This window comes from Excalfactoria chinensis, chromosome 3, assembly GCF_039878825.1.
Source record: "Excalfactoria chinensis isolate bCotChi1 chromosome 3, bCotChi1.hap2, whole genome shotgun sequence".
In the NCBI taxonomy this organism is placed as follows: Eukaryota; Metazoa; Chordata; class Aves; order Galliformes; family Phasianidae; genus Excalfactoria; species Excalfactoria chinensis.
The window spans coordinates 53,551,948-53,577,545 of NC_092827.1; the positions used below are offsets into that span (position 1 = coordinate 53,551,948).

General features: G+C 43.5%; 1 protein-coding gene across 1 annotated transcript; it reads left to right on the forward strand.

Annotated features, from left to right (window-relative positions):
• Positions 1–1,657: 1,657 nt before the first annotated feature.
• TNFAIP3 (TNF alpha induced protein 3) lies at positions 1,658–16,423 on the forward strand. Its single transcript, XM_072332413.1, has 9 exons — positions 1,658–2,059; positions 4,300–4,613; positions 8,835–9,025; positions 9,250–9,397; positions 9,591–9,761; positions 10,470–10,650; positions 12,073–12,986; positions 14,309–14,541; positions 14,975–16,423. Exons 2-9 carry the CDS (start codon positions 4,316–4,318, stop codon positions 15,254–15,256), a joined length of 2,418 nt encoding a protein of 805 aa, XP_072188514.1. The 5' UTR covers positions 1,658–2,059; positions 4,300–4,315; the 3' UTR covers positions 15,257–16,423.
• The last annotated feature ends 9,175 nt before the right edge of the window (positions 16,424–25,598 follow it).

Here is a 25,598-nt window from a genome sequence, read left to right on the forward strand (position 1 = left end):
TCTAGTTTATCAAGGTGTAGACAGTAATTGAATATGTTCAGAGCTTAGAATAACAAAAAATAAGCTGTTGTCCTTTCAGTCTTTCCTCATAGGTATTTCCCTCATAGGCTCACAGCTATTACCTGCAGAACATTTTACTCACACTTATTTTCCTTTTATTATGCTTGTTGTAACAACACCACCTCTCAAAAACAAAAAAACAAAACCAACAAACAAGCCACAGAAGGGTCTAGAACCACATATTAATCTATTTGCTGCAGTTTTACATATGAAGTAACATATAAATCAGCACATTTTACATTTCTTACCCTAGCTGGTCATTCCCACTCCATGGTGAAACTCACCATCACTTTAAATGCTCTCTGTAAAATTGAATGAGTGACATCTCATTGAATCACTGGGGGAAAATGGCTTGGTTAAGTCATATATATGCATGCGCGTGTATGTATACATACATAAATACATACACATAGCTGGCTTCTAATCAGATCACTTCAGTATGCCAGTACCTCAGAACACATGAGGGTTACAAAGAAAAACATCCAGGAACAGCGAATGGCAGGTTCTTTTTTAAACTGACTTTTCTGTTGCAGACAATATCCACTGGGTAAACCACACCCCGGGTGCAGCCCCAGTTATGTAAGTAATCACTCAGACCCAGTTCCTCCGGCACCCAGCCTCCTTGGCTCTCAGTCAGCCCTCAGACTATCAGTAAGCACAGAGCCTTCCTATGTATTCCTAGGTAGAGAAAGAAGGGCAGCAGACCACACAGAGCCAAACACGGAGCTTTAAGCAGTGAGAAGGAGCATGCCATCACAGAGTTGCACAGATGCCATGAGGGCACAGGCTGAGCCAGCTGATGCTAATGGAGGCAAGGAAGCTCAGGTGTGAGCTCTCCACAGATCCGCCTGTTCTGTGACAGGCCTGATTTTAAGGTGTGGGGCAACCCCAGCTTCTCATCCAGCCAGTGGGACCCGTGGATGCTCTGGAATTGGCAAGCACTCAGCATCCGGGGAAAGCCTCTTAGGACTGAAAAAAGACTTTGTTGTATTATATTTCTGCCTGAATTCAGGTTACAAGTCTTGTGGGCAAGGAGCTCCCCATTTGCACTTGAGATCACACATCTGTTGGCTTTATTTAGAGGCCCTAAGTGCTTTATTCAGACTTTTTCCATTGCACATGCTTTAGGGTGCTATTTAAAGGTGTGAATTATGTGCCCGCAGTCATTAAAGGTATGAGATGCCACGACTGGCCAGTAGCTCCAGGATGAAGTCCTCCATAGCCTCAGCCTGCAGTTCTGACCCTTGCCTTGAGCAGGGCTGGATGAGAACCTGTAAACACAGGCTAGTGTACGGAGCTATGTGATTATGTACTGAGAGAACATAACCTTTAAATAAAGGAGAGAAGAAACAGCTGCAGGGCAACACTGAGCCTCTCTCACTGCCCTTACAGTGCGCTGCGGTTGTGCGGGCACTGCCTCACGCACAGGCCTCCCTTATACTACCACCCCGTGCTCCAGCGCCTTGCAGGCCACTCTGCTGTCCCGGCAGGCTGGCTCCGCTGCTGCACCCACCAATAAAGAGAGCTGCCCCGCTCCCAACGGCACCGCGCCGCAGCCCGCTTGTACGAGGAGGGAGCGCTTCGGTGCCCCCTGCCGGCCGCACGTGGAGCCAAGCGATGCCGGCGCTGCTGTTGTCACATGTCGGAAAGTCCCAAGCGCTGACGGTGGAAATCCCCGCTGGGGTTTTTTTTTGTTGTTGTCTTTTTTTCTTTTTTTTTTTTTTTTTTTTTTTTTCCTGTCCATGCGCTGAAACAGAAAGGGGAAAGAAAACAAGAGGCTGAGCTCAGCCCTTCATTCCGCAGCACAGACAGCGGCGGCAGCAGCTCCGTACCGGGGAGGGGGCGGTGGACGCGAGGGCGGCCAGGTCAACCCGGGCCTGCTGCCGGCCGCTCGTTGATGGCGGTCGAGCCTGACTGTGTGCCCCCGCCGCGGCCCGGCTGCTGAGCGGCATTTACCGGCGGATCGACCCAGCGCCCGGAGGAGCCCGCCGGCCGAGAGGTGAGCGCTGCTCGGGCGGGGAGAGGCTGCCCCACGGTATTGTGGAAGTTTTGTTAGCAGTCCCGCGGCGAGCGGTGGAATTGTGCCCTCTGTTGACTGGCGGTGGGCCGGGGTTGCAGGAAGAGCAGGGGGCGGCGGGCTGCGCTCAGTAGCGCCGTGTCCAGCCGGCTGCGAGGCCTGGCTGGAGGCTGCAAGAGGCTTTTAGGCTCGTTGCAGTGCTCGGCCGGCAGGGGTTTACCTTTGGCTTCTTCGGTTAGGGGACAGAGCTGGAGCGCGACTCTGCCTCATCTCAGAACGGGACGCAGGGTTTCCCAAGACCAGCATTTTCCATATTATGTGGTGGGGAATTGTGCGCTCCGCTGTTTGCAGCTTTTTTCTTTTCCTGGGAGCTCAGTAATTACATGTTTAAAGGCCACGTAGGGTGGCCGTGCAGTGAAGCACAGCGCGGCATAAGCCAGTACAGCCTTAACGTGCTTTGAGTTGTCAGCTTCTGTGGCTGCTGAGCTGCTTCATTGCTTTGTTTTTCATAGTCAGAGTTGCTCTGTTTTTGCCTTGATTGATGTTTGAGGTAACTGCCGCAAACAGTAGTTTCCACTTTTGGAGGGGAAAATGTGCCCGTAGAATAGAACAGAACATTGAATTCACGGTTCCAGTGAACGCTTCTGTAGACTCAGTACTTTTTGTTACCTAAAGCTGGAAATAACCACTTCAAGGGTCCGTGCCAGTAATGATTAATCATCTGATAAGTCTTTATTTGGGTAAAAAAACTCATTGACTCAATGACTCTACTTACGTAACTTAGGAATTCAGTGTTCTGGCCATCTCTGAGCAAAGCAGAGCTGTGGTTATTAAACAGGTTAATATGTTTATATGTCATTCCTCAATCCCACGTTTAAATGTACGGATGGTTTATGTGAGTGGCGTGTGTGAAAGTATATTGGTTAGGGATAGATGAGAAGCAGCTGTTAGGAAGCTTTCTCTTGTTTCTGGTCACCCTATACTTGGCATGGCATGTATCAAGGTCTTGATTTATACCTATGATTTGGTATTTGTCCCTAAATTTGTAATCCTCGCTCTTGGTGTGACCAACTGGATTCTAAATGTTAGGTATGCAAACCTTCATTTTGCTTGATAGAAATCTGGCTTTGTGAGCAGAGCAGTAGTCTACATGGACAGCACGAAGTCTCTCCATATAAAAATAATAGCTCATGGTGTTACTGCAATGCACAGGAGGGATGTGTGAATGTGGTCCCTGCATCTGGCTGCAGCGAGCCACAGAGTTAGTGTGCTCAGAATGAGTATTTCAGACTACAAATACTTCGAGGTTATGGGGTTGGTTGGCTTTTTTTCTGTTGTTCTTCCTGCTGTAGCCCATCAGGCCAGTGGTACTGAAGAAAGGGATGCAGTAAATGCTGCTTGTCCCACTATGGAAAAATATTGGGGCTTTTGAGCCAAGTGGAAATGCTTTTTCAGCGATGTTGACTTACCACTGAGTAATAGTGGCACCACAGCTTGTTCCCCCACACACTGCACGAGCACCTCTGCAGTGCTATTCTGCTCACAAAACAGCAGGAGCCTCAAGAAGAGTAACACAGGTCTGGCCCTGAGTGCTTGATCTGCCACTAATACCTCTTTTACCATCTCCAGCCAATGTAAGTATGGGACAGAATCTAGCACGCTGTGATATCCAGGCTCTTTTTATATTATACCAGCATCACTTATCAGATTGCATGAGCTGCAGTAATCTGAAATGGACATTATCTGTTTTTTTGGCATGTCATCAAAACAAGAGTTTGGAACGTGCTGAAAGTTCAGCAGGTTCATATGGTGTTACAGTGTGCAATTATCAATTAGTCAAGTTTCCAAGATAGTTTTCCCTTCCCTTGATCTTGCCTTTTTCTTTCCTTGCTTTCATTTAAGTGCCTTTTTTTTTTTGTACAATGATGTAATCGTCTTAGTGAGGAATGAACTCTCTTCAGGAGTTCAATAAATGATCACAATAAATGGGTGGGACAAGCTCTTCAGTAGTTATCTCTGTGTAATGCAGAAAGGCTGACAGAGGTAAACGTTAACAATATTAATTGGTATAAGTCTCAGTGGATGTCATCCACTCTGTGTACTTACAGGCAAAACAGCAACTAGAATTCCACGCATGGAAGCATATTCTCAATGTGTGCAGACCTTGCAGAGCAAGGGCAATTAGCAAGTCAGTAAGAGAATACTTTACTTTTTCATTTCAGATTTGTGTCTAGGAACATGGCTGCCCAACACATCCTTCCTCAGGCTTTGTATCAGAGCAATATGCTGAAGGCTGTGAAGATTAGAGAGAGGACACCTGAAGATCTGGTCAAACCCCCCAGTGGAATAATTCACCACTTCAGGACTATGCACAGATACACTATAGAAATGTTCAGAATGTGCCAGTTTTGCCCTCAGTTCCGGGAAACACTTCAGAAGGCCCTGACTGACCAAGCCACCCAGACTTCACTGGAGCGCCAGAGGAAGCTGAACTGGTGTATGGAGGTCAGGAGACTTGTGCCTTTGAAAACTAATGGTAAGTTGTGAGCAGGTCTTTGAACTCATTTTAAAGTGGATAATACAGATCTGCCCTTTTATCTTAGTTGCGTAAGCTAAAATTCTCTCTGTGTGGTATGCTGTCTGGAGTCTGTAGCAATCCCCTGCCCATCTGATGGCGTGATGAGTGGCCTGAAAACTTCCCGGGTATTTTCATAACATCAGTAACTTCTGGCACGCCAGAGAAAAATAGCATGCGAGAACACTGTTGTGCTGTCCATTGCTGTTCCACGGGCCTGACTCTCCATGTGTCAGCTCTCCTATTAGAAGCAGTGGTCAGCCCTTAACTCTAGGCAGGTGGAGGCTTGGGATGCTTTGAGCAGCAGGGATTTATTCCCTTGTATAACCAGGCCAGATGGTAGCACCCTTGTAGAGTTTCACCAAGCTGACTTTACTTGCAGCAGGCTTAGTTCTGCACACAGCCAGCTCCCTGGTGCTCAGCTACCTAACAGGGTCTGTGAGGTTCTGCCTTTCCTTATGGCTTGACAGCCATTCTTCCACGTGCCTCAGGCAGCAAATACTGGTGGTCCTTTCTCTCAAGGGCAGGTGCTGGTTATAGGGCTTCACTTTAGGGTTACTTTATGCTTATTGTGTCAGGTGCTATAAATGAAATAGAGGTGGTACAAACATTTCTCTGTAGGATACAAGAAGCCATATCATCAAGCAGGCAAATTTAGCACATGACCGTGAGAACTGCTGGGATTTCACATTCGGTACAGGAGAGATTTGGTAACAGTTATGAGTTACAATCATGCAGCCGCAAACTCAGACTCAGGATTCTCTGCTGTATAGAAAGCCCTGAACTGGGAATGTAGACAGGGAGAGCAATGACTCCAAGAACATGGGAAATAGATATTTTTTTGTTCAAGGAGCGGGTGATGCTGGTTGTAGAAACAGTGGGTGTGGTGGACCTTCAGCCAAGTCCCAGCATCGTGCTCATTGGGTGTTTATTTTATGATCTGTTTATATACACATAGTCCTTGTCTTTCTAGACCACAGTCTTTTCTTCCCTGTCTGATTGTACACAACTGTGCTTTACAAAAGCCATAAAAACAGAATCACCTTGTAGATGCAACTGCTCTGACCTTGCAGAGCCCAATCCAGATGTACATCTCTGTCACTGTAATAGAAGCACTGAAATTTTGGTGAGCTCTGTGGGCTGCATCTGCATTTGGCTGCAGTTGAGTGCCCTCATAGGCCGCATAATCTTGAACTTCCAGGACTGGGATTTCAGCTACAGCATCCAGTGCTTGGCAAGTCCCATGAAGGTGGCATTGCTCCATATGTGGAGCCTTCAAAGCTTTGCTCCGAGAGATATGCTGTAACAGATCTCCCATGGAAATGGTCAATGTAAATAGGTTTTGCCTGCAGCGAAGTGTGTAGGTTTAGGAACCCCACATCTGATAGTAGTAGGAATTCTACAGGGCTCAGTACTGACTGGGCAGGCAGTTGCTTCTGCTTACAGGATATTCCATGAATGGGGTCCATTGTGTCAGGTCCTTGTGTTGGGAGTGTACAACCAGTATTACAAATCTGTGGACCGAGATTGCATCTGTGAGTAGGTGTTCCAGTATGTAGGATGCTAAAATATTGGGGCTGGCTTAGGAATGGCAAAGTCAAGTTGATTTGTGTTCCCCACTACACCTCACACAGCCAGTACAAAGCACGTGGTGTGGCTTCTGTGCTATAAGGTTGCTGAGGGCATGGAAAGGAGGGAGGAGTGGCTCTGTGAGCATGTGGTTTATGCAGAGTAGTTGCAGCTTAGCAGGAGGGGGAAGGTAAACTGGGCTGAAGGAGTGATCCCTGAAAAGCGGGATGGAAGCCTGGAGGAGCCCTGTGCTAGCCTAGATAATAAGGTTATTCAAGTGAGTGGGAATATAAATGTGGGCTTTTTTTTTTCCCTCCATGTGGTGTGAAGAGTGTTTTAAAAGCATTCAACTGCATAACTCGTAGGTGTGGGAGGAATACATTAGTTCCTTCAGTCACTGATGGGTTTTTCTAAGGGATATGCGTGTTCTTTCTTAGTTCAAAACAGAGATTCTCCTGTCGGATCTTTTAACATATATTTTTACCTAATACGTACGTGAGCTCACGGCATAAGAAAAACCCCAGCTTTAGAATCGCTGCACGTTTCTTTGTGGACGTGTGCAGGGAGAATAGGAGGAAAGGCGGTAGGCGGTACAAAAATGGAAACTGCTCTTTTAAAAACAACACACGCCAAAAAATTCCATCATCTATTGGCTGCGGCCATTTCACTTGTATAATGAATAGGCATTCATTCCAGTTCACCCAGCCACACCCCCGGGAAAGTCCGAGGGAGGCTTCGCCGTTCAGCTGTGCGGGCAGCAGAACAAAAAGTACGACTGTTGCTCAACTGGTAGTCAAATAGTGCTGGGGAATTCCAAGTGCTGTGTAAGGAATTTGGTGCGCTGCTTCTCAATAAAGAACTGAAAGTCGGCTCTGAAAAAAGAAAAAAAAAAAAGAAAAATCTTATCTTTGCTCTAGATTTTGTGAAGGGAAAATTTTACTGGGATTAATATCTCATCTGTCTTGTTCAGAAGGAAACCCAGACAGTTTTTCTATATTATATGTTGCTCCCTGATTTATTTATTTATTTATTTTAGCTCATACAAGCAGGCTGCAGTCTTTAGGTAAGCTGTGCAAGATGTCATTCAGAAACCACAAGACAGTGTAAGGAACCTGGTGTGCAAAGAGTCCATAACAGTTTATAAAGGGCGAAGTACCTCTCAAGCAATAGCTTGTTCAGGCTATGGAGTTTGTTGTAGATTTTTCTCTGATGCATCAGAAAAAGTAGGAGAAGTGTTCATGCAGGGACTTACTAGAGTTCATAGAATCATAGAATTACCCAGGTTGGAAAAGACCTTGAAGATCATCAAGTCCGACCACAGCCTAACCATAGTACCCTAACTCTAACAACCCTCTGCTAAATCATATCCCTCAGCACCACAGTGATGCATAATGCATGGTTTCAAGTGTGTGAGTGGTGGTGGTCCTTTTCTTCTTTAACTCAGCTACGTGAGAAAAATCTTATAGTTCTATCATAGTTTATGTCCTCTATTCCAGGGAAATTACTGCACTTTTTTAACTTTAGATAAAACTGCTTCTCCCTGTATTAAACACCAGACCTAATTGTGCATCTGGGGCAATGACATGACGTGGCTGGATGTGGCTCTGGGCAGCCACATCTGGTCTAGTGGTCAGTGACCCAGGGGGGTTGAAACCAGATGATCATTGTGGTCCTTTCCAACCCAGGCTGTTCTATGACATTCTATGACAGTAATGATTATTGATATTTCCCTTTAAAAAGACTATTGAAGAGGATGAGTAGAAGGAGAATTTGAACCCCGGCCATAGGGGCATACTTTGTCGTGCCTTTCAATTAAGTTAATTAACCACTCTGATTCTCAGTTCCTCCCCTCTGAAACTACAGATCCCTGCTTTCCTTCCTACGTGTAGGAAGGACTCTTTCAACGGAAGGGATTGTCTGAATGGAAAACAAATCACTGTTTTTCATTTAGCGAATCTTAATTTTTTGTTTTAGGAAAGCAGTCCTTTAAGCATTCAGCAGTGCAGCATACATCTGTCAGTACTGAGAGGAAGGCAAGAGGTGTTCCTACAATTGCTTTACATAAATCTCTCACTGTCTCTCAATCTTTGTAATTCCTCCTCCGAGCAAAGCCTATCACTGCAGCCCTTGTCAGGGGAAGCAAGGCTTGCTGTTACTATAGGATATTCTTAGTGTTTTCCATTTTCTCAGCCCTGTGCCATCAGGTGTATACATTAGTGCAAGCATTGGTGAAGGGGATTTACACTTCTGTTATACTTTTAATGTGACTCAATTGTGTTAAAAGCTATTTCAACTATGCTTGACATTTGCAATCAACCTAAAATTTAGTTTGTGGTATCTGTCCAAGTTAAATAAAGAGCAAGTTTCCTACCACTGCTGAGTGACAGCTTACTGACCAGTGAAGGGACAACCAGAGGGAGAGGAAACAACTTGCTTTATTCTCCTGAGCAGAGCATTCTTAGTTGTGATCTGCTTGTGAAAAGCCCTCTGGCAGACACTTAGAGAGAAGTGCACATGGAATATGTATATGTGCTGTGTATTCCCGCATCTCACGTGTTGGTGAAGTTGTATTTAAGTAGCCATTTAAAAACAGTGTTGTTTTTTTTTATACAGGCGATGGAAATTGCCTCATGCATGCTGCATCACAGTACATGTGGGGTATTGAAGATGTTGACCTCGTATTAAGGAAGACATTGTTTAGTGCACTCAAGGAGATTGACACACGGAACTTCAAGCTGCGCTGGCAGCGGGAGGCTATTAAATCCCAGGAGTTTGTGCAAACAGGACTCCACTTTGACACCCGGGTAAGGAGGCCTAAAGGATCGTGCTGTTTCCTGAATGCTTGTCAGTATTGCCTTGCTGATTTTCTTTTATTTTTTGGCTTCACGTATTTCCACTGTTGGTGGAGAGAAGAAATGTTGTTCCTTTGGAGGAAATGGGAAAATGTAAATATTTTGATCACTGCAATTGGTTCCTGACCCCTGTGTCTTTGGGCTGGTTTTGAACTGATGGATGTTTCTTTTCTCAGAACTGGGAGGAAGAGTGGGAGTACCTCATTGAAATGACCTCCCCAGAAACATCTGGGGCTCGAAACAGACTTCCTTATAATGCACTGGAAGAAATCCACATCTTCGTTCTTGCTAACATCCTCAGAAGACCAATCATCGTCCTTGCAGGTGAGTTGTTCGGCATGTCATCTCTCATTAAGGACTGCATTAGTCTGTGCTTTATTAGTAATCTGATCTTGCTAATTGCTGTTTTCAGGTAGGCATGTTTTGGAATTGGGAGTATTTGTGATGTACCCAGAATGTTTTTATCTCTTTGCCAGATGCATCAACTTAACAGATTTTCTTTTTCTTCCTTACATAGATAAAGTTGTGAGAAGTTTAGAGTCAGGCTCCAGTTTTGCACCTCTGAATGTTGGTGGTGTTTACCTGCCACTGCTTTGGCCAGCTGAAGAATGCTACAGATATCCAGTTGTGCTCGGCTACGACAATATGCATTTTACACCACTTGTGACCCTGAAGGACAGTGGGCCAGGTATTTTTCAAGTACCTTGTCTAGTATTTGCATAGCCTCTTCAATTTTGTTACACTGCTAAAGCGTTTAAAATACAACCTGGTTTATATTTCCCTTTTGAAAGATAAAATTGATGCAGAAGATTCCTTTGGAATATGTTGTTAAAATTTAAGCAGAAACAGCTGTGTCTGTAAATCTGAATAGAAACTACAGACTGTCTTCAAAATGCCAACTGAAAAGGGAGCGCAGCTTACCTGCATCAGGGCTGGGACAAGTCCAAAGGTGGCCTCTGCTTTGCAGTGCTCTGGCCTCCTTTTCATGCTCCTCCATGAAAAGCTTTGAAGGACATAGACCTGTGTGCTGCTGCCTAGCAGATGTGATGAGATACTTTAAAGATGGCAGAGTATGCATTTCTTCTGAATGGGTACCAGTTCTCTAAGTTCATGTTAGGGCATCATCCCATGAAAATATATAATAAGTGTAATAAGGTAATATTTATGGTACTTCCAACAGTGAGAAGACAATTATGCAGTGGGGAAATTAAAATTGCAGTGGGGTGGGGTCTGATCTGTAGTAGGGGCATGTCTGCCTCCTCTCTCAGTTGTGCTCTTTAGAAACCAATTGGTCTTGCTAGCCATTCTCTTGTCTCCCCAAAGTTCAGTAGCAGTGTTGTATCTCATAGTCTTGTCTGATAAAATATCTATGCTAAATCTTTGTGTTTCCACGCAGAAATCCGGGCTGTCCCTCTGGTCACCAGGGAACGAGGCAGATTTGAGGATTTGAGCGTGCACTTTCTGACAGATGCAGAGGAGAGGGAGAAAGAGCAGCTGCTGAAAGACTACTTGGTAGTCATAGAAATTCCAGTGCAAGGCTGGGATCATGGCACAACTCATTTAATTAATGCTGCAAAGTGAGTGTAATTCCTGTTTCCTCAGTTAAGTTGTTTAAGGTAGTGGTAGGATCCAGACAGCCTTGTGTGTGTGCTTTTTGTCTTTCCTTTCTATGGCAGTATACTTCACCCTCTGCAATAAAAAATACTGGCTTTTCTGTTGATGAGCTCTAACCACATTCAAATGCAAAAATGTCTTCAGACTTAGCAGCTTGCAAAAAGTAAAACCAGTGGATTACTTTCTTACTTTTATTGACTTTTAGATTGCTCAGGAAGTGGCTGGAAAGTAGTTAAAACCAGGAACTGGTTACAGGGAAGCCCTGCACTTTATGCAAGAGTAAATTGCCTTAAGTGCTTGTGGTGTAATTCTGTCTGTGCAAGGGCAAATATTTGGCAATCTTTTCAAAGCAGCATTTTGAAAGGCTGTGTTCCTGCAGTGGTGCAGCAGGCAGGAAGCTATGGCCAGTGAAGGAGTTGGCATCTGCCCTCGTGCCCCTGGCAGTCAGTAACATGTGGAGCAGCTGCAGTCACCAGCTTCTTGTATGTGGGGATCACTGGCAGTGGTGTCTGCCTGCCCCTTTATGACTGTCGCTACTCCCGTTTCAGCCTGTAGTGATGTCTCTGTGGTGTTGGGTTGTGCTGCTTTGGTGGCCTTCTACCCAAAGGATAAATGCAGTAGTAATTGAGCTTCTCCTGCTGCCCCAATAGATTCTTGAGTAATACAAGCAATACTAGCTCCTCATTCTCCAAAGTATTGCATGGTAAAGATGCAATGTGGGATTTTCCCTGCCTTCAGGGTCTGGGTAGGGATTCTGCTAGAAGTATTAGTACTGCATGTACTGAACTGAGGCCACTTTGTGTGAAGAATTTGACTAGTAGCTACAGACCCCAGAGTGCAAAAACAGGAGCAGATTTCATAATGTATTTTATCACGAAGTACTGTGTCTAGAGTATGAAAGGGTTGTTTTTAGCATGGGCTGGTGAAGAGGGAGATCTGACACTCTAGTTTCAACTACTGAGCACAGGTCTTCAGACAAATTTAGAGTTTGGGGGATTTTCTTTTTATTTCTGAAAGGTTATCCGATTATTCTTCCCGCAAACAGCTTTCAGAGACAGAAAAGCCTCACCTTGAAAATCCTTTCAAGAATACTTCCGTTTAGCACTGTGTGAGTCCATTTCTTTAGATGTGAAAGTCTCTATTTGACATCACTGAACACCTGCTTCTAAAATAATTTCCATTTGCAGCAACAGTTTAACATCCTAGATCTTCTAGCTGAGTAATATGGATGTGTATTAAATGTACATTTCCTCCCTATGTGGCTTATATTTGCCTCCTCCCCTTCCATCTGCCCTTTTCAACCATATATATATATTTTGTGTGTGTGTGTGTATATATATATATTACATTATTATATATATATATTATTTTTTTCTGTCTGTCAGGTTGGATGAAGGCAACCTGCCCAAAGAAATAAATCTTGTGGAAGATTACTTTCAACTGGTGCAGCACGAGTACAAGAAATGGCAGGAGCATGCTGAACCTGCCAGAAAAGAGGCCTGTTCCAGGAACAGACAGGAACTGTCTTTTTCCCAGCTCTCCCTCTTACAGGTGAAATGTGAAACTCCAAACTGCCCTTTCTATATGTCTGTGAACACCCAGCCCTATTGCCATGAGTGCTTTGAGCGGAGGTCGCAGGGAATCAAAGGGAGAAAGCAGGTCTCTGAAGCAGCACCTGAGAAACTGAAGGCAGCTGGGTCCAGTGGTAAAGCTTGTGAACCTGGGGGATGGATGTCTGAGGAGGCTATAACAGGGCCTCGCTCTGCACCCCCAACTGCTCCTAGCCTTTTCCTCTATAGTGAAACCACTGCCATGAAATGCCGGACTCCAGACTGCCCCTTCACCTTAAATGTGCAACACAACGGACTTTGTGAACGCTGCTACAATGCCAGACAGCTTGCTGCTACTAACAATTTGGATAACCAGAGACGTTTGGACTATGCCACGTGTAAGGTGTGCCACCAGAAGGCCAATAGGACATTTAATGGCATATGCAGCACTTGTTTCAAAAGGACTACAGAGCACTCTTCAAATGGCAGCCCTGGTTTTGTACCCACGTGCCATCAGAGATCTACATCTGACCCATCCCAGATCCCACAGAGCCTCCTTCAGCATTCCTGCCAGCAAACTCCCAACAGCAACTGCAATGAGCCGCTCTTGGCCGCGCTGCCTCATGCCCCACACGCTTTGGAGGAGAAGGGAAGTAAGCTCTGCAGGAAACCTGGCTGCAAGTTTTTTGGAACAGCACAGAATGAGGGCTTTTGCACGCTGTGCTTCTTTGAATACAGGGAAAACCATGGTAAGTGAAGATGTGTGCTTTGTCAGATGTGCTGCAGATGGTGAGACTGAAGTTTTGCATGTACTGTGCTCTGAAGGATCAAGAGGTGACAAACACTGTGTAGCAGAAGCAGCAGTATGAGGAAAATGTGCTTTATTGGCTGTTACTATCCCAAATGAGAGGCATGCAATAACAGTGTGGGATATGTGAAATCTTGTCAAACTTTCCATTGGCTTCCATGAAAGGAAAACTTGGTCAATCAAGCATCAATTTTGATGCCTTCCAACCCTACACTGCAGTAATGTTTTGGTATAAATCTTCTCAGGTTAAACTTCATCTCAGCTAGACCAGTTCTAGGAACTGGTGAGGGAAGTGATGCTGTATCAATGTTAGTGCAAACCAGTTGTGTTTGGGAGGCTTCTTAAAAACTTGGCATGAATCTGAAGATCTGTGTCCGTTCTGGGTTTAACAGATAGAACACTGGAGTAATGACTGAAATCTCCCCAATAAACAGAGCAAGCGGAATTTGTCTGTGGTTAATGTGCAAATGTAATGTGCAGGCAATACAAAATAAGTGTTTGATAGTAACACAGGAGTATATGGTTATAATGTACCTTGAAATGTTTCTTGATACTCTACGCATATGCTTAAAATTAAGTCCTAAAATAGTCTGTAAATTAATCATGTTGGGAAATCTTCAGCTTCCATGCTGCTGCTGTTTCACAGGCAAGTGCCTTTGGATACAGAGGGTGGAATGCACATGTGAGAGGAAAATAATACTTATCTCAAGACAGTTCCGTTGCTGACAAGCACATCAGTGCTACACTTTCCATGTACTTTTATGCTATTATGCTAGCTTACAAAAAGCTTATTTTTGAGTGTTGTTCACATAGAAAACTGTAATGATTGTGGAATATATGATTGCCTCATTAAATTAAGAAATATAGGGTGCATTAACCTATTAAGCTCTGTGCTACTGTATTTCCACTACCCCATGTGAATGCAATGAAGGAGGACAGAAGGGATGTATTACAGATGGCATTCTAAAACCAATGGTGATTTTCCTCGTCTTTATTGAGATCCAGTTTCCATGCTGTGAGCAGGATCTTCTCAAATCAGCTGTTTGATGTAAAGCTCAGTCTGTATTAGCCTTTTGTTTATGTAAGCTGAAGGAATGTGCTGGGACTGAGAGGTATCGGGATTGTCAAATTGCAGTGTTTGAGACTAGCAGATTTTTTGTTTTGTTTTTTTTCTTTGTAAATTGAGGAGCTTCTTGTAGTCACTTTGAGCCATAACATCTTTTGGGCTCATTCACATTTCCCCATCCTTTCTTTGCATTACAGACAGTGCTTCACTACACCACCAGAGGAGATCTCAGAGGAATTCCTCAGCAGCTGGTCAACAGGGGAGCTCAGCTGCCGCTTTCCAAAATACCATGTCTTGCCAGCAGCAGAACTGTGGCACCCTGGGTAGTACCATGCTGGAGGGCTACTGCCAGAACTGTTTCATTAAAGCCCAGAGCCAGCGATTTCAGGAAGCCAGAAGGACTGAAGAACAGCTAGTGAGACAGCCTGAAGTAAGTATGAACTTTAAAAACCTTCCTCTTGTTTAGCATGTTTTTCCCTTGTGAGAGTGACTCAGAGAGTGTAATAGGATGCAGCAACATGAGAATTTCTAAGTGTCATGGGAAGACTAGTGTAAGGTATCTCATGATTTCCACTTGCTACAACTGAGCAGTACTTCTAATGCTCATTCTCAATTTAGTACTCCTCAGAAGCAGTACATGTCATCTTAGGATCTGGAAAGCCCACTAGCTTCAGTGTGAATTTTCTGCTTTGCAAAGCAGTCTCCTAAAGCTCTTGCAATTTTTTGCGGCAGTGTTTGTTGTCTGTGGTTGCTACTGACCCCCCAGTGGTCCCGTATACAATATGTTAGCGCAGGGGAAAGTAAATGAAATGCTACTTGTGCTACCAGCATGACAACTGACAGTGTTTTTAATGTGTTTCAAGAGAACAGGACAGCGCAGAGATCTACAGCGAGCAACACTGACTAGCCAGAAGAGACAATGTGCCGTGGCTTCATGTCGAAACAACCTGGCCTGCAGAAGCAGTGAGCTGTGCCAACAGTGCCAGCGCCTTGGTCAGCTTGCACAGCTGGGGGTTCCCAGGGAGCCAGCTGCAGATGAGCCCCCGAAGCAACGCTGTCGAGCCCCTGCTTGTGACCACTATGGTAATAACAAGTGCAATGGTTATTGCAATGAATGCTACCAGTTCAAACAGATCTACGGCTAGCGGAGAGGAAGAGTTGGTAAAGAAAAAGAAAGCGATACCAGATTCTTCCTTAACTGAAATGGTGCTATGTCCAGAACACTTATCAGTCCTAGGAGCAGGGGCTAGGGGGGAAATATAAGCTGTCTGCCCTTGTTCCTGTTTATTCCCAAGAATGGGAATAAGTATGTACTTCCTCTAAACACTGCATACAAGAACTGCTATGGAGGGCCGGTTGCTTTCTGCACAGAGCTGTCTTTCATGAATAAGCTCCTGTCATGCTGTATTTAATTCTTGGACTTTCCAGTTGGAAGTTTGAAGCATTTCATTCCGAAGAGCTTCCTGGTTCTGCCTCTTTCTCAGTACCTCCCCAACGCATGCAGAAGGAGGACTCTACTCTTGTCAGCGTGGGAAATCTGCATTGATGTACGTTGGTCGGAGGCACGTCTTTGCTGAGGGAGATCCTCCAGGACAGACTGATATAACTCGCAGTTGAAACAGAGTGAGGTTGTGTGAAGAAACTTGCTTTGGTTTGCTCACTTTCTTGCTTCTGTTCTTGTGGAGCTCAGCAAGGCTGGAGCTTATGCAGGCGTTTAGGGTGGTATCAGTGAGTGGTTCTGGGTTTGCAGAACCCTTGGCAAACTGCAATCCTAAACAAAACAAGTAGTGGTCAGCATTTAGATCCCTTCCCAAAATCAAAGATAGCTGGAAAGATAATGTGATTACCAAAGCAACTTTTACACATATGTGACGGAAAGTGTGAATCCTGCAGTTCCCCTCGCATGTGGAAGGAATTATCTCCAACTGAAGAAAAAAACAGTCACAAAAGCCTTTCATCTTAGGCTCCAGTTTTGAAGCCAAAGCAACTTTCTTCTCTTCCATTGTAACTGCCAGAAATACACATGCTGCTGTTCACACCCCGACTCCCTATTTCTTTCTCACTTTTTTTCCCTGTTACCCTTAATGTGATTCTGACATTGTGCCTAACAGCTTGGAGCTTGGCAGTGGGGTGCCTTAGAATCAAGACTTTACTCCTGGAGTTTATGCATTTACTTTTCAATCTGCAGTACTTCACCAAATTTACCTTAACTGTTGTGCCCGATACACTCTTTTCCCCTTTCATACTTCTTAAGTTTTCAGTATCTGTTTTGCTGCTGCTGTTTTGGAGGTGATACCTTTTCTAATTTCCTTGTCAAGCTTAGAATCTTTTTTTCTAGATATTAAAAAAAAATAATATTTTTTTTTTTAAAAAAAAGAAACAAAAAGTTAAAATAATTCAACTTATTTCTGTTAAAATTTATATATTTTTAATGTTAATGTGAATATATGTGTTATTAAAATATTTATATTATTTCAAACAATGCAACTTGAAATTTGCACATCTAGGATTATTATGTTTGGGTTTTTTTTACATATATTTACTCTTGTGTTGACATTTGCAAACTTAAATGTATGATTGAAAAACATTCTCAGATATAAAGAAATAAATTATTGAAGGATTGAATTTGGTATTTTATATTGATGAGAGGGAGCACAGTTGAGCACGTGGCACCCACTGCAAAAGGATTTCTGTCCAGGATGACCATTGAGCACGGCAATGATGTCCCCCGTTTCAGGCTGTGTAGCCAAGCATTTTCAGAAGGCAGTAGCTTCTTGTGCATCTCTGTGTAGTCTCTTAGTACCTCAGTGTCCTTTTGGTACCTTGTGGGATGCCATGCGGTCAGTGTACATCAAGACTTAGCTCCTGTGTCTACTCAGTCTCCCATTCCCAGAGCTGAGTGTGGCCAAGTAAGGATGGGGCTGGACTGGGCTGTGAGGGAAGCTGAGCCAGGCAGACTTGACTTTGCTTTCTTCATCCATCTGTCCACCAGTTACCCCAAGGATTCCCAGCTGGCTTAAGTGCCACTTTGGGAGGTGGTGATGATCATGAGAGCTCACCACATGTGTAGGAGCAAAGGCCCAGGTCAGCCCTACCACCTCTCACCAGGAGCAGCAGGGAGGGCCCTTGCCTTTTTGGTTTTGGCATCTGGCTTGCCTTGGTAGCTCCTGAAAAGCAAGTTGCTAATTGATCAGCTGGATGATACCTGAAAGGGATGTTTTCTTTTCATCTCAAGTTCATCCAAACCTAGCCATGCTTCCAGGGGCTTTCTGACTGTAATGCTCCCTTGGCATGGCATGAAGATGCTTGCAATTGTACTCCAGTATTTCAGGCCTCTGCTTAGTCAGGCAGTACTGCATGCCACCCTGAATTCTAGGTGCTGCCCGCAGTCTGAAATGAAAAGTAGAAGGGTCTGCAAGCCTCCCTGTGTGGAGGGACTGTGGACTCTGTCCTCTCCTAAGAGGTGATCCTGCCCACCCTGTCTCCTGGTCAGCTGCTCTCTGTCCTAGTTGACTCTTTCATTTTTCATTCAGGAGCATGCTTTAGCACATGCTTCAGGTACCTTCCCAGTTAAAACCACATAAATGCTGTATTCTGAAGTACTTTTAAGATAGCTCAGCTAGTGTTTGTAATTCTCACAGCTTCCTCACATTCCTGAGTTCATTCCAACCTTCCTCATATGGAGTTTAGCCCACATCTCTTTGGACCTGTGTGCCGCATCCTTTCAAACCAGACAGCCTGAAACCTGTCTGCTCCATCAAGGCAGAGCCTCTCAAGCCTACCAACTCCATCCTGTGTATTCCTAATCTTCAGCTTCTGACAGGAGACCTGGGAGCGGGGAGGTTGGTTAGCTCTGGTTGCCATTGACTGCAGCCTCTGCACAGAAGAAGGGTTTCAGCTGAAATGCCTGAATCCCCTTGATTTTCTTTGCTACTTTCCGGGCCTGTTACTCATAACTTCGAAGTCACATGTGGTTCATCTCATTCTGAAGCTCATATGTAAATGAATGCCCAGCCTGTCTCTTGTGACTGACTCGTGTGGGAACTTTAAAGATATTTGTGCCTTTTTATTTTTTTTAATACTTTGGTATTTCCCTAATACCCTGGGGGGATTTTGACCCTCTGATGCTTTCTGTTGTCTGCCCAGCTCCTCAAGTTCAAGTAATTCTTTTTCCTTCCTGATCTGTAAGAGAGAACTTTCATTTGGATTCTCCCTTTCTGAGACCACTTACAGAAAGAAGCCTCTTTGCTGAGATGTGTTTCCTAGATTCTTTTCTGAGTAGAAATTCCTTATAACATGGTGCAGGAGCGGATCATTTTGCAGGCTGTGCTTACATATTCATTTTACTTAGGGATACTTGTAGATAGTCTCTGTAATTCTTCCTGACTGAGAAGATAGATGATCTAAATGTTATCTGTTAGGCAAAATGTGGGCCTTTGGAGCAGGAGCAGTGCGCCAGTGACACAGCCAGCAGCCTGTGATCTGAAGAGTGACAGGCCAGCTGAGGCCTTATTCTGGCCCCCAGATCTGCATTAAAATGTTACACTGTGCAAAGTGGTGGCATACCCAAACTTCCCATGGGGAATGGCCCTGGGCTAGGCACAAGCCTGGTTCACAAGGACATAAACCAGTGAGTTGAAGTGGTCTTAGGACTCGGCATCCATAGGTTGGGCCTGCATGCCTAAGACATATTTTTGCTCAAATGTTTTGGTTGTAAATTAGAAATGCTTTGCTTCAAGCAAATTATTGGGAATTGCTGTCATTTCTTCTGGCAACAAGAAATGGCAGGTGCTCAACAGAATTGATATTCATCTCTTTTTTCCTACAGTAGTAATTTCCAAGGTTTTTGGATTATGGATCAGCGTGTCACTGGTACATTTTCAGTGCCTAAAAAAAAAGCATTTGTAACAGTTTCTTTGGCTCTCACATTGCTCAATGCTGCAAATGCAGCTACAAAGCTCTTCAGCACTGACTTCATCTGGAGATGTAGTTTGGCAACTTTTTGCACCAAAAATCAGTTATAACATCCATACCTGGGATCTATGGCCCATACACTGACAATGGCAGGAATAGGAGAAAAGGCAGTTCCAGCAATTTGGATGCATGCATTAAAAAAATCCCAGTGTGAGACTCAAGCTCTCTGGGTACATCCAGGAGTCTTTCTTATCCAGGATTGTGGGGGAAAGCTCTAAGCTCCTCTTCCAATCAGGTACAACAGGGACTTTAAAATGGTTGTGTGAAGGAGATCTGCTTTACTGAAAGAAGTAAAAATGCTCGCATGTTCAATCCTTATAAAATAAGTGGTTTAGCATTGGTGATATGATGCGAGTTATGCATAGGGAGAGTAGCAATTATGTAATTTTATCCAGCATACTTGAGTAGGATACAATGGTGTGATATGCAAAACACCAAAAAAGAAAACCGGTGCTGAACAGTTACAATTTCACTTTATACTAAATGTAAAATAAGAAGTTACACTTTTCAGTTGCCTGAATTTAATGAGCAGTGCAGCAAACTTGTTCCTGGTGGGAGCAGATTCAGTGTGCACACGAGCTTGGTCAGTAATCTCTGTGCTGTTGCTGTCTCCCATACTGGTGATAACATACTGGTACTATCAACGCTTGCCTTGTTCAGAAAGGTCAGCCTAACAGCACAGGAAGAAAGAGAAAATGCTCAGAAGTGGCTTAACTGAGCTGCCAATTTGTTAAATCCCCTTGCCTTGGCCAGCTGTGGTTACTTTGGAGAAGCCCGCCATAGTCTTCCCAAGGAGAAGTGGAGCTGAGCTGGTCAGTCCCCTGCAGTCTCCTGTGCCTTCTGCCACTGCACTCCACCTTCTGCCAGTGAGCTGAGTGAGCTATAGGCAATCTGGTGAGCACAGTGCAGCAGCATCTCGAGTTACCGAGACATTCATTCATTCAACAACAACAACCAAAAAAAAAAAAAAAAAAAGTCTTTATGTGTACGTATTAGAATGTCTTTAATGTTGGTCAAACAGAAACCTGAAATAAGAGCAGGTAATTTTGCTTGGGAGTTTTATGATGACATCTTTTTGTACTAATGCTAATTCTCAAAAAACTCCCTGTGTCTAATACTGAAAGACAGCCTACGGCGTGCTACGCAGACTGCCCCCTCCTCCGGCCTCGCCAAACTGAACACTGTGTACGTAATCTCTCCCCCTCCCACTACCCTTGATCTCTGACAGCAATGATTCTTTTTGTTATTGATTCGTGTTTTAGCCCCCCTCAGCCCCCCCCTACACACCCTTTTTTTTTGCTAAGGGCCTGGTACAAATACATGATGTTGGGCAGGAAGTAAGATTTCCCCTGGTGAATTACCATGGGGGAAACTTAGGTTTTATTCTCTGCTTATGGCTTCGTTTCAAGGGATTCATATGATCTAATACGATTGCGTATGGTGAGTTCATCCAATTCCCAACCCCATCCCTTTTTTCAAAGCTGCTGCTCAGTGGCATGTCACAAGAAGGGGTCAAAATTCCCTTCTCATTTACAATGTAAAGCCCAGTTGGTGAGCTGGGGCTCTGCTCTAAGCACGGCAGCCCTGTGCAATGCTCCTCACTTTGAAACAAGCACCTCTCCAACTGGCTGCTCTCAGGTACTGTGGGACAAGGCCTGATCATGGCATTAAGTGCTGTGCAGCCTGAGAACACACGGCCAGAATTCCCACTTGCTAAAATTAATGACTGAAGCAATCATTTCATTTCCTCTTGTCTGACATTCATGATAGAAGAGCGTGAACCGAAGTGATGCCTGGTAAACATTTTGCTGCGAGATCTGATAACATTTGTACTGATGTCAATCCTTAATAATTTGATGGACTTCAGCAACTTTACTCTAGATTTTCTGTAAGATAACAAGGATGGGAATTTGGCCAGGTATCTTAAACAAACAGTGTCTTACTTCCTTTTATGTGTTCTGGAGTGAAAAAAAGAAGCGTTCAGTTGCTGCTGTTGCAACCCACATGCTGCAAAGACATCTCTAAGCAAGCAGACCTCGCTGTTAAGTCCTCTTGTAAATAATGGCACACCTTGCACTGGCTGCTGGTTACAGTGTAATGGTAATTAGGCACCTCAGCCTGTTCTGTGGTCCTCAGTGCACAATCGCTTAAAAAGCAAGAAAAATAGCCTGACCGACATTCCAGCAGGATAAGTTATAGCTTACTTACCCTCTAACTTATATCCTGCAATGAAGATCAAACTTATTTTTACTTGAGGGTACAGATCACATCATTTTTCAATGACGTATTATTCATACACAGCCAGAAAAGGACAACGTTGCACGCTGTTTCACAATCACGTGCATGTCTAGACCAGCCTACATCTACTGCCTAAAAGAAAAGAAGAAAAAGTCATCCTTTCCAGAGACCTTTTTTTCCTTTTTTTTTTTTTTTTTTTTTTTTTTTAATTTAAGGAAGTTTTGGGGGTGGTAATAGAGCCATGAATGCTGACCCTCAACAGAGCAGGTCTCTTTGAAGGCTGGTGCTGGGGCAGGTGCTTGGAGCCTCCAGTGCTTGCCAGAGCTCCTGTGCATCTGAGTCATATCAGCCGTGTGCACCACGGAAGTTCACAACGCATTACTCAGAGCAGGCATGTAGCTTGGGCTCCGCCAAACCAGAGGCTACGTGAATGTCAAATTCAACATATTCATCACCAGAATGTTCTTTCGCTGTCTCTTTCTTTTGGGCATTCAGCAGGGAAAACTTATTAAGGTAGAACTTCATATTGTTGGGATTTCATTATATAATTAACTGACTTACAGTTTGCTTTGCTGTTACTTCAGGCATTTGAGCTTTGCTTTTCTCTCCTGCACTGGGGCCTAAGTCAGACCTCCACTCTGGGCTATACAGTGCATTCAGTCTCCCCTGGGGCTTTGGTTTTCCATGTGTCCTCACATTATAAGGTCACTACAATGTTAAGTTACCTCACTGTCACGTGTGCTTTGATCCAGACTGGCTCTCCTCTACCAGAATAGCAACCCACCAGCAGCTGTGACCAAGAATAAGCTGATCTGTGTTGTACAGAGCTTCCTGATACTTTCCACCATACGGCCACATGTGCACTTCCAGAAACGCCTACACATGCTGTAGGTTTCCAGCTTCAGCTCCTCAGAGTGCTTGTGGTGGTCTCCCTCTGTCTCCTGGTGACTTCAATCTTGTTGTCGCCCACCCTCACACCAGTCAGGGTGCTCCTGAGTCAGTTTCTGGGGAGGATGTGTTCCTCTGCTTTGTCACTTTGGAGAAGGTGAGAGTATGAAGTGCAGCTTGCTGGAAACATCCAGCCCCTAACACTCCTCCTTGGGTTGCCTTCTTCATCTTGCAGGTGACTTCTCCTGTAAAAATGCAGAAGTTTGTCTGAGCTCTGCGAAAGGCTGACCTTCCATATTTCAGTTTTTACCTCTTTGAGTTGACAGTGCTTCCTATTTGGGAATAACTTTGAATTAAACTCATTAAATTCTGCTGCAAATAGATATAGGCTTTATCTCTTTTATTTTGATTCCCCACAATGAAGTTTCAGCTTGTACTAATAACATCTATAGTACAGCTGCCAAAACAGTGTTCATTCTTCACCTCATTTTATTAGCATGCTTTTTTGCTTGTTTTGTTATGTTTCAGGGTGTAACTAAATATTATCACTGCTAGGGAAAGTGTATCTAAACCGTATTGGTCATGACCTATTTTTGCTTGGGTAAAAAGGAACAAGATACTTGAAAGTACATGCTAATTTGTAAAACCTGAACAAATCTGTTTTAATACTGCAGTAAAGGAAATATGAATATATAGAATGAATCCAGCAGAGCCTGTAGTAAATAGAAAATAATTGCAGGACATCAGAGAGGACAGCAAAAAGAGGAGATGGTAACTTCACAGGCATGTGGAACCAGTAAGTGTTTAATCTACAAACTTTCTTGTTTTCAGCTGAGTGAAGCAGAGACAAGTAGACACAAGAAAAAGTACAAACAAGTTCTTTATTCTGCAGCTCCATTTGAGCACTCTAAAGATAGCATCAAGGACTGCATGGAAATCCCCTGGATACACTTTGTAATTTTTTCCGGTGAATCTCAGGATAGCAAATATGAAAGGCAAGGGTAAGAGAATGACCACAGCTGGTGTAGGCTGCACTTTGGTATTCCGCTTTTGCGGTGCAGACACCCAGAGTGGAATTAATCTCAGCTGTCTCTCCCTTCCCTGACTACAAGGGGCACCCAGATGACTAGCTCAGATGTAGATGTTTACACTGCAAAGGTGACACTCTGGAGTAGATGAATCCCACACACCCTTTCTGAGGTGACGTTTCCTCTTGAAGAAAGCTATAAAATCAGGGCAATATGCAGATTATCTTTTGCTTTGTAACTCACTAACTAATCAGATTTTGATGATGGGCAAGCCATGAAAATACTTACAACTTATGGCAACTAATGCCTCCCGAAATCAATGGGTGTTAGGCAATTAAATGCTTTGCATCTCTGGGGCAATTAACCATCCATGAATATATATTTGTCTCGCGAGAAATTAGGGAAGCAACACTCACATAACTACCCTCAATAGCTGTGAGATTTAATTGATTAATTATTACAATACTCACTGACATCCCGGGGTAAAAGGTCCAACACTTAAATAATTATACTTGATGTTTCAGTCTGTATAGACGATGTACTTGTTCCCCACCAACAATGCAATTTTGGGATCTATTGAGGCTAAACTTTAGACAACCTTCCATTTTTCTGAAGTTGTGTTTTCTTTCAGGTACTCCTTGGATATAGAAGAACCGAGATGAAACTTGCCTAGAGGGAGCATGTGGAACAAGATACATGTCCCTACATTGAACAGTTACCTAAATAACGAGCTCACTATGTTACTATTTCCACAGTGTTAAAGAATGTATTTGAATTCCCAAATAACTCCCTGCTCAGCTCCTGTATGTTTCCAGTGTAGAAAACCAGTGTAAGTGCAGTAATATGAAGGCAGAGCTGTTTGGACCGAGTATTAACTGCGAGACACTTGGCACTGTTACCAAGGACAATGTCTGCTCCACTTGCATTAATAATGCATTCAAAGAAACAGGCTTTTCCTTTGCAGCAGATGGAAGTGCATCACAGAATCACCTGTCTCTATCATCAATTCTCTTTCTAACAGAGCAAAATGTTGTCAAACTACAGGGTAGTGTCGCAGTTCTGCACACTACTTCTGGTTGGCTACTGATCATCACATTTAGCTTCTTTGAATCATAAAGATAGAGATGTATGCAAGAATTTGTATCCAGCTTACACAGTGAGAAGTGTTACGAATGGGGGGATATAACTGACCATTTATTTACTCTGAGGTATTCAAAGTTATCAGAGGAGACGAAAATAAACCATTGTGGTGTGAACAAGGAAGCTAAGTGAGAAGTTCATCTCCTCTAGTTGGCTGTTATCTATTACACTGTGATGATTTATTGCCATAATCAAGGAAGAAACATCTCCTTGCAGTGGAAAAATGTTCCTAATAAAGATAAAATTGTGATCTCAGTGAGAATTGGGAAGTACCAGTAAAAGCTTAGAAATATTACCATGGAAAAAAATATATCTCAGCAATGGAAATACAGGGGAAAAACCACTTCTCCTAACTTGTTTATACATCCACAAACTAATAATTCTTTTTTTATCTCTGCAACAAATGAACTTATGTTAAGATATTCACCCTTTGTGCACTCCTACTCTCTTTGTTGTTTTCAGGTTATAATTCTCCTGTATTTAGATATGTTTGTTTCAGTGGGTCTGGATCGCTAATCCATCTATTTTACCTCATTTTACAGACTCCTCTGTCTCCTTAATTTTTACCATTCTATTACTCTTTCCCTTGTTTTGGTTAATCAGTAACGTCTTATTATTTTTTTCCAGGCCCACAGAAGAAAAGGTTGAATTTGATTAAATCTGGCATGAATCTCTGCAGAAGATAAGTAGAGAAGCCATTTGCTGAAGGTTACTTACTGCCAATCTACTTATAATTTTTCCAGTTCAAAGTGCACACTGATTTTGGCAGCCAGAGTTTCTGTATTTTTCTGACACAACATTGTATAATACTGAAACAAGTACGTCACAGAAGTCTATACCATTCCTTTTACAGATCATACTAGTAATTGATGTCGGAAAAGCATGGGTTGTATAAATTAACATGGAATCACATGAATAATTTTCCTTCATATTTAAGCAACTTTTGCAGGATTTGTGGGTGTAAGTTGAATTCAGGAAGAAGTGATGTTAGTTACTTATATCATTTAAGAACAGCACTTTTCATTACATTTATAGGTAAGACAAATATAGAAGCAAAACAACAACAACAAAACAAAACAAAACAGGAAGTTTACAGAACACTTTTCACCTCTGTATGTAGAATTGTTTATCTCTGAAGAGACACTTACTACTTCTGAGTTGAATCTGATGATACAAAAAGTCTTTATTGCCTTTAGTTTTGCTAACCTTTGATTTTCCC

Excerpts from the sequence above, each read along its gene's own strand:
- TNFAIP3 (XM_072332413.1), top strand. The coding sequence starts at position 4,316 with ATGGCTGCCCAACACATCCTTCCTCAGGCTTTGTATCAGAGCAATATG. Across the intron at positions 9,026-9,249 it reads GACTCCACTTTGACACCCGG|AACTGGGAGGAAGAGTGGGA; the intron begins GTAAGGAGGCCT and ends TTCTTTTCTCAG. Across the intron at positions 10,651-12,072 it reads CATTTAATTAATGCTGCAAA|GTTGGATGAAGGCAACCTGC; the intron begins GTGAGTGTAATT and ends TCTGTCTGTCAG.